The 15,453-nt window shown below is 39.5% G+C and overlaps 1 protein-coding gene across 11 annotated transcripts in view; it reads left to right on the forward strand.

The window, feature by feature from the left end:
- PHACTR4 (phosphatase and actin regulator 4) overlaps positions 1-15,453 on the forward strand; it is a 144,495-nt gene that overhangs the window by 98,271 nt on the left and 30,771 nt on the right. For 5 of the 11 annotated variants that reach the window (XM_089479291.1, XM_089479292.1, XM_089479295.1 and 2 more), the window contains 2 exons: positions 9,148-9,324; positions 10,281-10,361. In XM_089479291.1, the coding sequence (XP_089335417.1) occupies positions 9,148-9,324; positions 10,281-10,361 (258 nt within the window). Of the gene's footprint in view, positions 1-1,259; positions 1,277-6,789; positions 7,478-7,499; positions 7,518-8,047; positions 8,635-9,147; positions 9,325-10,280; positions 10,362-11,400; positions 11,484-15,453 lie in introns of those variants that run through there. The other 6 variants (XM_089479297.1, XM_089479294.1, XM_089479296.1 and 3 more) reach the window with 6 other exon arrangements.

The following is a 15,453-nucleotide window of genomic DNA, read 5'->3' on the forward strand; positions in this document are numbered from 1 at the left end:
TTCTGCAAAATGGGCATATCTACTTATACTGTATTTATTTTTAATATTTTGTGTGAGAGGCTGATCACTTTTTAAAAAAAACACAAAGTGGTGTAACCTGAGCTCTTGCTAGATTCCTTGAAGCTAGGACTCAGAATTACAGCACAACCACTCATATTACATTCCCGTTTCTCACCATGAAGAGTCTAAAGGACATTCTACTTTGGTAGGCAATGTACCTCCAAGTTTCCTTCACTTTCTCTCTCTCACACACACACTCACACACACATACCAGCCCTACCGTTAGGGGATTAGGGGATTTTTTTGAAAAAAAAGTTGAACAAACAGCTCATTCAGTTTCTGCATTTGGAATGGATGGGGTGTTATCCTTTGCCATATCTTGTATCATTTGCAATATCAGGCCTGCATACACACACAGACACTTAGAATTTAGTAACACGTAAGATGATTCATAATATATTCCAGTTAGAATCATAAAATCTTAGAGTTAGGGGGGACTGCAAGGTTCAACCTCCTGCCATGCAAGAATATAATACACTCCTTTAAAAACAAGGGGGGGGGGGCTTCTTTTAACTATTTGTAATCAGTACATTGAAGCACATGATGCACCAATCTTGTTGAAGTAAAATAAGCCAAGGTATGAATAGGAAACAGCCTGGGAACACTATGCCTTGAACTCTATGATAGAAGGAAAGCAAAAGATCAATGAAAGAAGATTGAAAACTGCAATCACTACAACTATTCTTTATTTTATTCATGAAAATACTTCTGGGCACTCAGACAACAGCAATACAAATTCTCTTTGTCTTTAAGAAAATACCAAGGAACTCTCTCTTCCTGAATGTTATAACCTCTTGAACATCTATGGTTTTCACACCAGGGAATGTTTTTCTGTTCATTTAATGTCATTTACTACTTCCCAGAATCACAGCATTCCCTTTTCTTCAACTGCTCAGCAAAGAGAAGATGGAACACATCCCACTAATTAATGATTCTAAGGGGGTAATTCAATAAAAATGCACAATAATGTAATCACTCTGAAGTAATGGGACTATGCTAGTGTGAAATGACTGCAGTCACCTACAAGCAATAGACATTTTACTTTAATGACCGTTAAACACAGTACCCTGAATGAGCCAAAGCATCAGACTTCTTTAAACTGTTTCACCAAAGTTTTATTTTGCACAATGTAAATGACAGGCTTGTATCTTTGAATTATCTTACAAAAGAGTTTATGAACATGAGGTGTGTGCTATTTTGACCAAGAATGGGGAATGTAAGTCTAGAAATTAAAGAAGAAACCATCCCCTGGTAAACAGCAAGAGTATAATCTGTCCTTGAAGCACTCACCCCCTCTACTCTCTCATCCATCCAACCTTAAGAGTGAGCACAAAGAGCTATGTCTGCTGGAATTTTGTAAGTTCTTTGACATTGTTTTGCTTTGCTTCATCCTTTAGATCCTTTGCTATATGCCCCTAAATTTTACCCTCAACTTATCCACAGGTCTTAGCAAAATCCATAATTTTGGCCCCAAAACTTGTCCTCGACTTATACATGAGGTTGACTTATAGTCAAGTATATATGGTACTGTTTTGCATACCAGGGATATGAGACAAGGGGTGAGAATCATGTGGTCTTCTCAGTGCTGTTGGAGTGAAACTCCCATCATCCTTTACAATTGTCTACGCAGGTTTGAGGTCATGGACGCTGAAGACCAAAAACAACTGGAAGGTTGCATACTCCCTAGCCTCTGCTCTTAACTTTTGGTGCAAAGTATATGAGTGTGGGGGTGTGCATGTTGGCGTGAGGGCAAGAAGACAACACATGCACACTACAGGAAAGCCTGTTACAGTTACCAGAAAGGAGATTTATAGCACTGTAAAATCTAAATTTTGATAGCATAAACGTTTTGGAGGCAACCAAATACATTCGCCTCAGCAGTTGCACAGACACACACACACACGTGAACAGTAGGAGTGTATGAATATTTCCACCTGCCAATGTGCCCTGATACAAAATGATACTTAGGAATGTAACGGCTAACCTCTCTTTTGTGGCAGGTGCTTGGGACTTCTATTATCCCACCCCGCTGCCAACCAACTCCTGTAACGAACCCCCTTTAATATATGGCGGGTTCACAGTATTATTCAATATAGTAGCGTGGATAAACAGATATGGCCGACACGTCTTTAAGATGAAACAATACCATATGAACTTTATTGAACAAGATGCTTAACAGATATGACTTGAACTTAGTTCAGGCGCATTCCTTTAGGTTACAAATGTATTCTTCCCCTCATTACTATGTACCTTTCTTCCCCTCTATCCTCTTTATCTATCCTAGGACTTCTCTGTCCCTCTCTGGGTAATTCTTTTAATACCCCAGCCACTACGGCTGCTCTATATCTCAACCAAACTAGTAACTCAAACCCCTCTGCCTGGGTCTGGTTACATAGAGTCTCTCCTTTCTAGACTCTTTAATTTAACTCTTGTCCCTCTCTGGACATACTCCTATCAACTGTCTTCCCCAACCTCTCTTCCAGTCTTTTTCCTCTCAGGTTCTAACCCCCTAACTGCCTCATAACCACCAACATTCCAACATGTTCACAAATCCCAGCCCTAATTTCATTGGCTGGCCCTCAGCTGCCTCCTGATTGGTCAGCTGGGCGTGCTCTCCATTACACACCTCCCCCCTTTAATAGGTTAATTGACACTCATAACCAAACGGTTATATGGATCAATGAACTCCTAGCTATAAAATATACTTACCCACTATATATATAATATTATACCAAAACCTGTAAACACCATCACTATACATATATACATCTATGGCACTTTATTGACCTGTTATACCAACTTACCATATTTTTCTTTTATGTTTAGCATATTATAAACATATCCCATATCACTTGTTGGGTTTTAACACTTTAATAACACTTAAATTTTACCCCAGCTTCAGATTCTTTGTATGTTACATTTAAATGTTTTTATCCAACATATTCAATCTTTTAAACCTTTCCTCTTATTGGATTAAAGACTGATGGAACATCATCTCCAACCACTTTTCCCCCGTTCCCAATACGGTTTTGAAAATATTTCATCTTCCATTATACTAATGGCAAGCAACACAATGGTTTTCCAGTCTATTAACTCAATTATATCATTGTCCTTTTCAGGAGTTTCTTCTGGATCAGTTCTTGTCACCGACAACATGTTTCTTTTTATCAGTTGTGGACTTAACACCTCATCTGGTAAAAAGTCTTTCTTTTTTCCTGTTTCACTGGACCAGATTCTTTGAGTGCGTTGAGCGATCTTTACATCTTCTTCTGTAGACTGTAAAGTGTCCCTTATCAAAATCATCACGTTGTCTAGATAGCTCATCACGATCTCTGGTTTTTCTTTCCCTGTTGAATCTCCTTTTCCAGTTGGTTGATGGCTTTTCGGGTCCAACCAACGATTGTCTGTCATCTGGTCACCGCCGGTATGGTTGACAATTAAGTTGATAGATGCGAACATGTTCTGCATATACATATCTATTCTTTTCAATTTTACTTTAAGATTCTTCCAGTCTCTGTGAACTAAACCATTTTCTTGGGTTACATCACCCATTTGCCAAGCCAAACACTCTTCAACACTGTCCCATTTAATACATAGCCTCCAGACATATGTCAGATCTGAAAGCATAGCAAGTTCATCTAACTGGGAACTATGAAGGTTGTCTCCTATTTCTATAAGTGGTGGATTACAAATGAATTTTATCAATATTATTAAACACTTGTTGACAGTATGATGTTGTGTCCTTATGACTTTGGTTTTCCTTTAACTTGGAGGCTTTCTCCTCATCTGATTTTAACCAAGGTTTTAAACTGTTAGAACTCTTAATTTTCTGGCTAAATTCTATTTTCTTTTTAGCTCCTATGATCACAGCCAATTTTTCATCAGGCTCATTAGACCTATTAATCTTATTGTCCATGACTGCTACTTTTCCTTCTTTATTTATTACATCTACTTGCTCTTGTAAAGCTTTTTCTTCTTGTGTAATCTCTACTTTTTCTTTTTGTCTGTGACTCTTAGACTTTATATTGAGAAGTTTATGTTGGAGAGTATTGTATTTTGCTTTTATGTGGTTAAACAAGGTTTTCCATCTTTTTGTTTGTGTATTGGCTTTATGGCAATTTTCCACAAGAGTTTGAACTTCTCTGTCTTTATTGTTTAGCCTGGTTTCCAGTCTGGCAATCTCTGTGTACAGATCTTCAAGTTATAACTTTATGTTATCAAGCTCATTCTGATCTTTATTGACTTTTTGATGCAGAATCTGATTTTCTTGTTTTAAATCATATAGTTTTTCTTGTAACTTTTTATTTTCTTCTATTAACGCCTCTTTTTCTTTCTCTTTTTGACCAAATCTCCCATTTGTTTCATCTAACAAACCCTGTAGTCTGATAATATCTTCTTTATATCTATGTAGGAGTTCATTAGCACTAGTTGAGGAAAGTTTCATCTTAGAAATTTATCTTCTAGCTCTGAAATAGTCTTTTCTTTCCGATCTAGCCTTTTCCTCAGAGAAACAATCTTTTCGTTTTTCCCATCCATAAGGCTTTGTAATGTCTGATTTTCTGATTCCAACTCATTTATTTTTTCTTTGAAGTGTATTGGCTACTTTGTCCTGTCACTTAGCTCTCTCTTCATCTCCTAAATTATGGTATTCTTTAAATAGTCGCATGTGTCGGTTTAAATTATTCCCAATAAAACAATCTATTGGGATTGAATCATATATTGCAAACTTCCATTGCAATTCATTACCTCGGAAGGAGATATTTAAATTGGCAACTGGTACTGGAAATTCAGGGCCTCATAAACCCTTTAAAATCATCGTTTCTTCTGGGCACAACTCTCGAGGTTGTACTAAGTGTGACTTAACTATACACACCTCAGCCCCTGAGTCACGAAAACCCCACACACAGTTCTTATTTGTTTGTATCACTTCTCTATGTTCTTCGATTTCTAACTCTTGAGGTAAATTTGTTACCAATAAGCAAGGTTTTGCAGACGTCTTCCTATTAGCGTCTGTTACTGTTCCAACTGTCGATTCTATGGCCACCGCCGCCTCAGATCGATCTCTGTGACAACATTCCTTTATGTCAGGCCCCACTGATGTTATACAATAAGCTGATTTAACTTTGGATCTGGGATCTTCATTAAATATTGTTGGACAATTATATCTTAGGTGACCTAATTTCCCACACTCATAACATTTTTTTTATTGTCACTGTACCAGTCCTTTGACCCACTGTCTCCTTTATATTTCTCAGGGTCATTTACTCCCATGGCTATCCTTTTCCTCTCAATTTCAGGGCTTTTCTTTCGTTGCCCATGTTGGAAATTTTTTCCCTGGTCATACCTCTCTTTTGAGGTCTGCCAATTCTTGGAACATTTCTGTTCATTTCCTGTCAATTTCTCCTCGGTCCGGAGCCATTTTCTATCATCCCCCCTTATTAAGGCCAAGGTATCAATTACCTCCAACTTTTACCTCAGGAAATACTCTTATTTTATTCTGCCTCACTTGAGTCACAAGAATCCACTTGGATTTAAAGTCAGACTAGTGATTCCCTATTATTATTATTATTATTATTATTATTATTAACCTTTATTTATAAAGCGCTGTAAATTTTTACAGCGCTGTACATACAATCTTATTAATTGGATGGTTCCCTGCCCTCAGGCTTACAATCTAAAAAGACACGACACAGAAGGAGAAGGGAGTGGTGGTGGGGAAGGGCCCTACTTTTACCACAGACGTTTACCTCAGGAATCACAGAGTGTGCATTTTCTTCCCTCTGTCACCTAGTCTCTTACAATTACCCAGTACGTTTACCTCAGAGACTAGTTAATTTCTGGCGTGGTCAGTATCTAAGCAATCTCCTACAATTACCCTTAAATGAATACCTCAGAGATCACTTTACTGCCTCAACGCCTAGATTTTAAATTGTAAGTTTTCCTTTTCCACAGTTTAAATCTACTGTTGGTATTTTGTACTCAGACCCCTAACTTACACACACGTTTGGCTACCGGATTTTTCGAATCCTGGCACTCTAAAACTGTGACTTTTCTTCCATCTAGTCCCCTACAATTTACCTCAGCAAATTACCTCAGGGACTAGTAACTCGAACTAAGAACCCATTAACACCAATTATCTTTAGCACACTTCTCCTCAAATTCTCATTTCAAATTTTACGAATCCCGGTGCTGCTCACCAAATATGTAACGGCTAACCTCTCTTTTGTGGCAGGTGCTTGGACTGTGGCAGGTGCTTGGACTTCTATTATCCCACCCCGCTGCCAACCAACTCGTGTAACGAACCCCCTTTAATATATGGCGGGTTCACAGTATTATTCAATATAGTAGCGTGGATAAACAGATATGGCCGACACGTCTTTAAGATGAAACAAAACCATATGAACTTTATTGAACAAGATGCTTAACAGATATGACTTGAACTTACTCCTATCAACTGTCTTCCTCAACCTCTCCTCCAGCCTTTCCCCCCTGGGTTCTAACCCCCTAACTGCCTCATAACCACAAACATTCCAACTGCTCATCCCCAACGGACACCCGGAATGTTCACAAATCCCAGCCCTCATTTCATTGGCTGGCCCTCAGCTGCCTCCTGATTGGTCAGCTGGGCGTGCTCTCCGTTACAAGGAATGCAGAACTTTCTGTTTTTGTTAAATATGACATATAATTGCATCACAGTTAGCAGGTTTCTTTCAAGGCTTAACTGTAAGGCTGTCAGATTAGAGCCTGATGCATTCCTCCAGTTGCATATGACACCCTTGGAAATGTCACCAGCCTGTTAGATAGCTGGCTGATGTCACTAAGCTCAGAACAAGCTATGAGTGCAGTCATATCTGTGAAAACCTCTTACATAGCAGCAGTAATCCAGTGGGCCCTAGATTTGGGAACAAGGACTGCTTGTTAGCAATTCATCTCAAAGCAACCGTTGAATTTGCCCTCATTCGAAGCAAGCTACAGTTATTTTGATGCAAACGGCTTTTCAGTTTTGTTGCCAAACTGATCATACAGTGGGATATGAAAATTAGTGTGGCCAGGATGGTACAAGAACAAGCTAGTATTGTCTGCATGCACCTTTTCCAGTGTCATGTGATGCTAAACACTGATTCATTTGCATCAGCACTGATTTGCACCTCCTTTGGCTACTAGAATGTGTTAACATCTGTCAAATCAGCTGTGACTTTTGGTGGCCCTATGAATGAGAGAGAGAGCATGCTGTAGTGATTGGAGTGTTGTACTATGACCCTAGAGACCAAGATTCAAATCCCTGCTCTACCATGGAAACCCACTGGGAGAACTTGGACAAGTCACCCTCTCTCGGCCTCAGAGGAAGGCAAAAACAAATCCTCTCTGAATGAATTGTGCCAAGAAAACCATGTGATATATTTACTTTAGGGTCACCGTAAGTCAGAAAGAACTTGAAGGCACACAACAACATGCCAGTAAAGTTTTTTTAAAAAACCCTCATTCAGCCTTCTGTGACAGGCACAGGTTCTCAATTACTGTATACAGTTGCCCCTCCAAGTCCATGGATTTGAAATGTGTAGACATGGATATCTGCGGAGGGGCGACTGCTATTAATTTTAATGGGGTGTGCACCCCATTCAAACCTATGGGGATTGAATATGCACATGATTTTGAATTTGCATGTTTGTGTTTGTGTCCAGAACGGATCCTCCACGAGTTCAAAGGAGTGACTGTATACTTGTCTATAAGACGACCTCATGTATAAGCTGAGGTCAGGTTTTGGGGCCAGAATTACGGGTGTTGATATGATCCATGGATTAGTCAAGAGTAAAAATTAGGGGCATGTAATAATTGATGTAAAGAATGAAATAAAAGAAAACAATGCCAAGGAATTTACAAAATTCCAGTAAGCATAACTGTTTATGTTCATTCTAAAGACTGGATGGATGAGGAAGCAAAGGGGGGGGGGGTCAGTTATTCCGGAACAGATTACACTCTTGTCTTTCACCAGCTTTCCTTTTTTAATAAGAGTTAAAGTACAGTACTTACATTGACCAGTGGATAAATTGACTCAATTTTTTGGGTCAATTTTTGGACTAAAATTTCTAGACATATACATGAGCATATACAGTATATGTCTGCTTTTGCCTACCAGTTCATCTTTGACACTGCTCAGTTATGTAAAAGTTTCAAAATCACCTTGACTCTACAGCTGTACAATTTACTGTCAAGTTATGTTTGTACCAGTAACAGACTCTTGGAGGGATTATTTGTTTGTTTGTTAGCTTAATTAATAAAGCTAATATTCTGCCTTTCTCCCAAAGATTTTGACTCAAGTCAGCTAACAGAAACAGATGCAAAATGTATTTAAAACACAAATAAAAACACATCAGTAAAAGAATGAGCATCATCCACCCAGCTAAAATGCCCTTACACGGCAAGCCTGCTTAACTGACAAATGCCTGCCTGAATAAAAGAGTCTCTGCATACTGTCAGAAGGATAAGAGGGACAGCCTAGCCTCCCTTAAAAATAATTTTACAGCCTAGGAGACCTGCACCCAGGAGAACTGCACTTTTAGAAGCCTTCAGGAGGTATGACTCCTCACTAAAACAAAGACCCATTTTAAAAAGGAAAAGATATTGCTAGGAGCCCCCTGGCAGCTCTAGGTGGTGGTGTAAAATAGCCCGAGACCCTTCAGAGTTCCCTGCCCCATCTCCAAGGCAGCAGAACTGAGAGAAGTACCCTAAAGAATTAAAATAAATAATAATAAATAATAAATTTTATTTATATCCCTCCTCTTCCCATAGGATCAAGGCGGCTTACAACCACAATACAATACAATAATACAATAAGCCTGGAAATTAAAAAGCCTGGGAAGGCTCATATAGGAGCAAAGTTGGATCAGAGCTGTATATGGGGTTTATTTAGGTCACGCTCAACACTAGGAAATGGAGCCTTGACACACAAACTGGTGGCTAATGAAGCTGTCATAAGGAGGGAGTAATATGTTTTGTTGACAAAAAGGAGAGGGAATCTGCAAATGCAATTTTGTGTTGAAATGCTTCTTTCTTTCTTTCTTTCTTTCTTTCTTTCTTTCTTTGTAGCTGAGGAGGTGGATCAACCATCACAGGATACTGGAATGGGGACTGATGTTTTAGAATCTGGTGACACGACTCCTCCCTCCAAGAGAAAAAGCAAGTTTGCAGGATTTGGCAAGATCTTTAAACCTTGGAAGTGGAGGAAAAAGAAAGCCAGCAGCAAGTTTAAGGAGACATCAGAAGGTAACAAACCAGAATTCACTGATATTTACTTCTTCCTCAAGCCATGTGGATTTTCTGTACTGGAAACACAGGGAAACTGCCTTTTTCAGTTCCTGCGGCAAAAGTTAACAAACTCAGCACATCTCAAATCTGAACAACTATTACTAATCTGCAGTCATACATATGAATAACTGATTCCAGATCTCCTTCCACAACTGACTCTCTGAAGTTCCCATGCTGTTGGCAATTCTGGAAGTGGTAATCCCAAAAGTAACTTTCCCAAGCTCTGTTGTGGGAGGAAGTCTATTGTTGTTATTAGGTAGTACTGCAGGAGGAAGGAAAGCTGAAGATGTGTGGAGGGTAGTGCCTTGCAAGTAGGTTTGATGGGAGCAGAGTACTGAGGAGAGTTTTCTTTCTAAAGTTGTTTGAGAACTGCTCTTTTTTAAAAAAGTACATCTTTCAATGTACTTTTGTGGAGAGGTGTGTGTGTGTGTGTGTATTTGCAGTAAAATGCTGGCATTCCATTTCCCCATTCAACAATTGGTTGTGAGAGGAAAATAGTCTGTGTAGTTCCCAGTATGCACACCACAGATGTGAACTATAATATCCACCATTTCTAGCCAACACTTGAGTTGTAGTCCACCACATCTGAAATGCCCCAGGTTGAAGAAGATTACCCTGTTCTTTTGATAGATATATAATCTGCCTTTCTTTCAGAAAAAAGGCTCTGGAAATCTCACAGTAACATTAAATAAAACAACAGATATAGTTGGACACACAACAAGTTCTAGCCATTAAGACAGAAATAAATTACTATTATAAAATCATTATTATAAAAACACATTTTGATATTTAACAGATAATGGTGAAGAACCTGTAAATAATATCAGATACTGGAAAAACAGTAATGTTGTACTAAACTTCCAATCTGGCCTGTTTTCTGAAGTGCTTTTTCTTTACTTTCAATTTAATCTCAGTTTTAGAGCGAAAGATTTCAATGAGAAAGCCAAGAGAGGAGCTCATTAAAAGAGGTGTTCTGTTGGAAGATCTTGAGCAGGGTGAGTTTTTATCCCTTGTTTAGAATACCTTGATTTTTGCCATGAAGACAATTCTGTGTCTGGATGCCCCTCCACATCTGCCTTACTGCTGTTTTCTCCCTTTGAATTAAATGTGATATTCAGTCCTTGTCAGACATTTCACATTCAGCACCTTTTGGAATATGGTACAGGAATAGAAATATGAAGCCCCTCCCCAAAAAAAACCTGAATTTTTGGGGGGTGGAAAGGGGGAATCGTTTTCCAAAGGTATTTTTCCCCTTAAAAAATTGAAAAATGGGTATGAAATGATTAATAAAATATTTTAAGACATGGTATGCATATAATGCTACAAAATTATTTTTAAAATTATGTAAGAGTTAGATTTTTATGTAGGACTCTGTGTGTGTGTCTCTCTCTGTGTACATGCCTTCAAGTCACCAAGGGTTTTCTTAGGCAAGGAATACTCAGAGGTTGTTTCGCCACTCTCTTCCTCTGAAATATAGCCTACAGCACCTGGTATTCCTTGACAGTTTCCAATCCAAGTACTAACCAGGGCTGACCCTACTTATCTTCCAAGAGCAGATAGGATCTGGTGCCTTTAGGATAGGACTGTGTACAATAACAATATAGTCCCTGATCCTGGCTTCCTTTCCTCAGCTCATTTTATGGAAATAAGTGCCTTGTGTCTGCTTGATACTATAGAGAACTAGTGGAGCCAAAATAATTTTCTCTGTTTTATTAAAGTTGGTACTTTGCATGCTCCTGCAACTGGCAAAACAAGAAAGTTCAGGACCTTGTAGCTCCAACTGAAGCAAAATTTAATATTTTTTTAAAAAGTAAGTTTAGTTTGTAATTATATTCTGAAAAGGCTGCTCTTTTAATATAACAGAAATGGTACCTTCGTTCTAAAGTTATGTATAATAAATGCTACATTCCTAAAGTAACAAAATGGGGAGGCTAAATTGGCATTTCTCAGTCTTCCAAAAAAAAAAACAAACACGTTTTTTCATTCTCTTCTTCCTCAGTTTTCAGAGTGACATTTTATCCCTGTTGTGATGTAGATTAACTAAGAGGTTATGACTTGATGGCAATCGCCTATGAGTTTCATAGCTGAGATCTCTCCTTGGATTTCCCACCTGCAAGGTAGAGTATAATAGGCAAGGTAGCTGGGAGGCAGGGTGCATACTTTGCATATAAACAGATCTCAGGTTCAATCCTGGCATCTCTAGGTACAGCTGAGAAAGATCCCCTGCCAGAAGACATGGAGAGCTACTGCTGGTCAGTGTAAGGCAAGGCTGTGGAACATCTTTTACCCTGGAGGGTAGGATTCCATTTCAAAAGTTGTCTAAGGACACGTTCCAGTAGTAGGTGGAGCTGGAAAAAAATGGGCCAAAAATACCAGGATATTTAGTTTAAAGCTCATACTGCTAGTAACTAAGCCTTAAGAGATCCATCTCAACTTCTTTGAAAAGGAAAAGTACTGTGCATATAGTTTTTTGTGGGTTTTTCGGGCTATGTTCTAGAAGAGTTTCTTCCTGATGTTTCGCCAGCATCGGTGGCTGGCATCTTCAGATAATGCTTGCCTGGAAAGGAGTTGAGTATATATATATTGTGTGACCTGGAAAGGCAGGAGTGATTTGCATGTGTATTGTTCTGTTGCTAATGGCAGGCCTCAGGGTGGAAGGGTCTAGAACATGGCCACATAGTCCGAAAAACCCACAAAAAACTATGGATGCCAGCCATGAAATCCTTCGATTTCACACTGTGCAAATGCTAGGAAACTACAAAAGGATGGTTCCATGGAAAAGAGGCATGGCCATCTACCAAATGCAAGAGAGTTTGGGATCTCAGGAACACCTGATCAGACCCTAGAGTGCAGGTTCTCCTCTGAGCTAGGTGGACCACTTGGTATGAGACATCTTGATATATTTTAAGGTTCTAACTAGTAACAGAGGATCACTGTTTGGATACAACACTGCTAGTGGTGGCTGACTTACCTATAGCAGAAAGATGTGAAGTAAACTGGAGTACAAATAGCTTGTCCTCTCCAGGCTATACTGGGGGACAGTGCAAGGATGGGAGCTGTGTAGACATTTTTTGAAAGTCTTCCCTCATATCTACCAACACATGGTTCTACTCTGCCAGCATCCTTGTGCATGCACACATACAAATGGGCACAGACTAAATTGTCTCTGTGCACACAATTCTATAATCCTCTTCAAGAAAAACTTTTCCTGCTCATGAGGTTCATAATTTTGTTTTTCCTTAGCTGAGAACTAAACTCCTCAGTCCTGTCCTAAGGGTTGAGGGGGAGAGTCCTGTTCTGAAGTGTGAAGATTTTTTTAAAAACAGCAAGCTGAGCACATTATGCACACAGATAGCTAAATGGAAGTACATGGAGTGCTCAACACAATGGTTAATCACGTACTGCTCTCAGCAAGACATAGCCTTCCCTCTCAGCTTCTCAGTATGATCAGATCTCTGTCCTCTCTTCCCTCAGTCTAAAATAGAGATGGGTGGAGGCAAAGAATCCATGTAGCTACACTTCCATATAGCTGCTGTGTCTGAAGCCCAGAGCACTCTGTTTCTGGTTGCATTCTCATTTTCTTGTGCATAAATGCATGTGCACACATAAGCAGCAGTTGACAAACAGTAAGCAGGGAGACATTGTGGAGTGTTTTCTTTTCCAATTCCTATTTGACATAGTTGGTTAATTCCTCCACCAACAGTTGCCTCCTGGCCTATCCAGTTTGGGAAGGATGTTAACTTATTTATTCTCAGTCCTCTAGCCCAAAAAGATTCCCACGGCTGCTTACAAATCTAGATGATACACAGAACACAAAGGGAAAAGAATGGTGGGGGGGGGAGGGGGTAAATTCATCAATTCCTGGGAGTGTTGAGGTGTGCCAGAGCAGTGGCAGTTGGAATCTGGAGGGAGGACGTCTCACACACGATTCAGACCAAGGCACAGTGCAAGAACTAGCAGGGAGGAAGCTTCCTTCAGCCTTTCAGCAACAAACAGCAAGCTTCCTTAAGTTGAGATGGGTAAAGAGAAGAAGAGGGAACTAACCAGAGCTTGGAAATTTTACTTTTTGGGATTACAGCTCTCATGGCCAGTGGCCATGCAGGTTGGGGATTCTGGGAGATGATGCACAAAAAAGTAAGCTATTATTTCCAAGTTATGGGAAGCACAATTTGGAAATAACATTGAGCCTCTCCTATCTAGCCTTGAGGAAAGCTTTGACACTACAGATTGCTCTTGCTTTCTTTGCCTTAGGACGAAGGACATGAACAGAGAAGCCAAAATAAAGCTGCTTTGGGTCACTTTGGAGGTATGCTGTTTAAATGATATATGCATCCTAAGAGGCCAGAAGCCATGCTAAAGCCACGCTCCAGTCCTAAGGACTGGAGCGTAGCTTTGGCACAGCTTTCAGCCTTTTGAGATACATGTGACATTTAAACAGCATATCTCCAAAGTGACCTAAAGCAGCTTTATTTTGACCTGTCTGTTCGGGCCCTTAGTTTTCTTTCTGGAGGATGAAAAGTCTTAGGTGGGTTACAAACCGCCATACAATACGTATTGACTACGTATTAGGGTTAGGAAGGGACGGTGCTTCCGCACCCCCCTAACCCTAGTACGTAGTCAATATGTATAATATGGCGGCGGCTGTTCCACACGGCCGCCGCCATATTAACGTAGCAGACGCTGTGCATCCGCACGTCGCGCAGCGCTTATGACGTCGCGAGTGCGCCATTGGCGCCTCACGGCATCATAACCGCGCCGCAGGAAGAAGCTCCATTTTGGAGCTTCTTTTTTGCTCCGTGAGGGAGTCGCGCGGTTTGGCTGCTGCGGCTCCCTCGCGGAGCAAACAGCAGCGCCGGCAGACCACCACAAAGCGGCAGTCTGTAACGCTCCTTATTTTCTGAAAGAAATAAATGTGCTTGAGGTTTCCCACCTGTCAAAGATCAGGCCAAGCAGAAGAGGACCTGCAGTAGTCTAGCCAAAGTGGCCGGCCAAGACTTCTTCCAGGCAGGTGGCCCCTGGTGCTACCCAGTGACTACTCTTCTCCTACCAGCTTTAAGTGGAATTGTAATTGATTATTGACATACTGTAGCTGTTACGGACAGAGCAGACACAGCACATTTTTGAAAACATTTCTGGCAGGTGCCATTATATGAACCCTTAATTTTTAATTGGCCCTTTAATTAGCTCTAAAACACTTTCCCATCTTTTTTTTAATTTTTTTTTAATAATAAATTTTATTTCTTAAAAACCAACAATACATTATATAAACATAACATCATATTTGTACAATTACAACCTAATACCACAGTACATAAAAACAATACAATACATACAATTAACATCACCCCTTCCCAATATCATCCCCTCCCCCCATTACACAGTAGAAACAAAAAGACAAAATATCACATACATCGAAACAAACTCATCAGTCATTGACAAACACAAATAAAATTTCCTTCCTGGATTCTACTACGTGCTACCTTGAGCTATGATTTCTTTTTCTTCCTGCTAATTCCAAATATCATTTTAAGTTCCAGTTACATCTTTTTTTTAATGGAAGAAAAATATAGCATTGTAACATCATTATGCTGTAATGCTTTGCTTTTTTTTCTTTTCTTGTGCGTTATGTGATATAATAATAATAATAATAATAATAATTTGTTTTATTTATATACTGCTATTCCAAAGATCATAGCGGTGAACAGCAAGTAAGCTAATTAGCAAGTTCAATAATACCATGACTGGATGATATTATACAGAGAATGAGAGGGTAAAGTGCAGGCTAGGCAGCTTATGTTCCTCCAGGACCAATCCATGGTTAAAAAAAAAAAAAAACTTCTCCTGTGTCTTGCACTTCCAGGAGAAAATGTTGCCAGGATAATTAAGTGAACTGCTGCCTTTGTTTCCTCCTTAAATAAGAACATGGTGATAGATTGAAAGCAAAAAAAAGTGCAAAATAGTACAAGTACGTAAAATTCAGAGCAGTGTCTTTTGAATATTTTTGTTAATTAAAATTATGAACCTCGTTTTTGCAAATTTGAAGGACACTGTATAGTGTCATTTGGTAACAGCTACACTGTGAGATAT

This window comes from Sceloporus occidentalis, unplaced genomic scaffold (genome assembly GCF_023333645.1).
Source record: "Sceloporus occidentalis isolate IW3139 unplaced genomic scaffold, rSceOcc1.0.p SCAF_13, whole genome shotgun sequence".
NCBI lineage: Eukaryota > Metazoa > Chordata > Lepidosauria > Squamata > Phrynosomatidae > Sceloporus > Sceloporus occidentalis.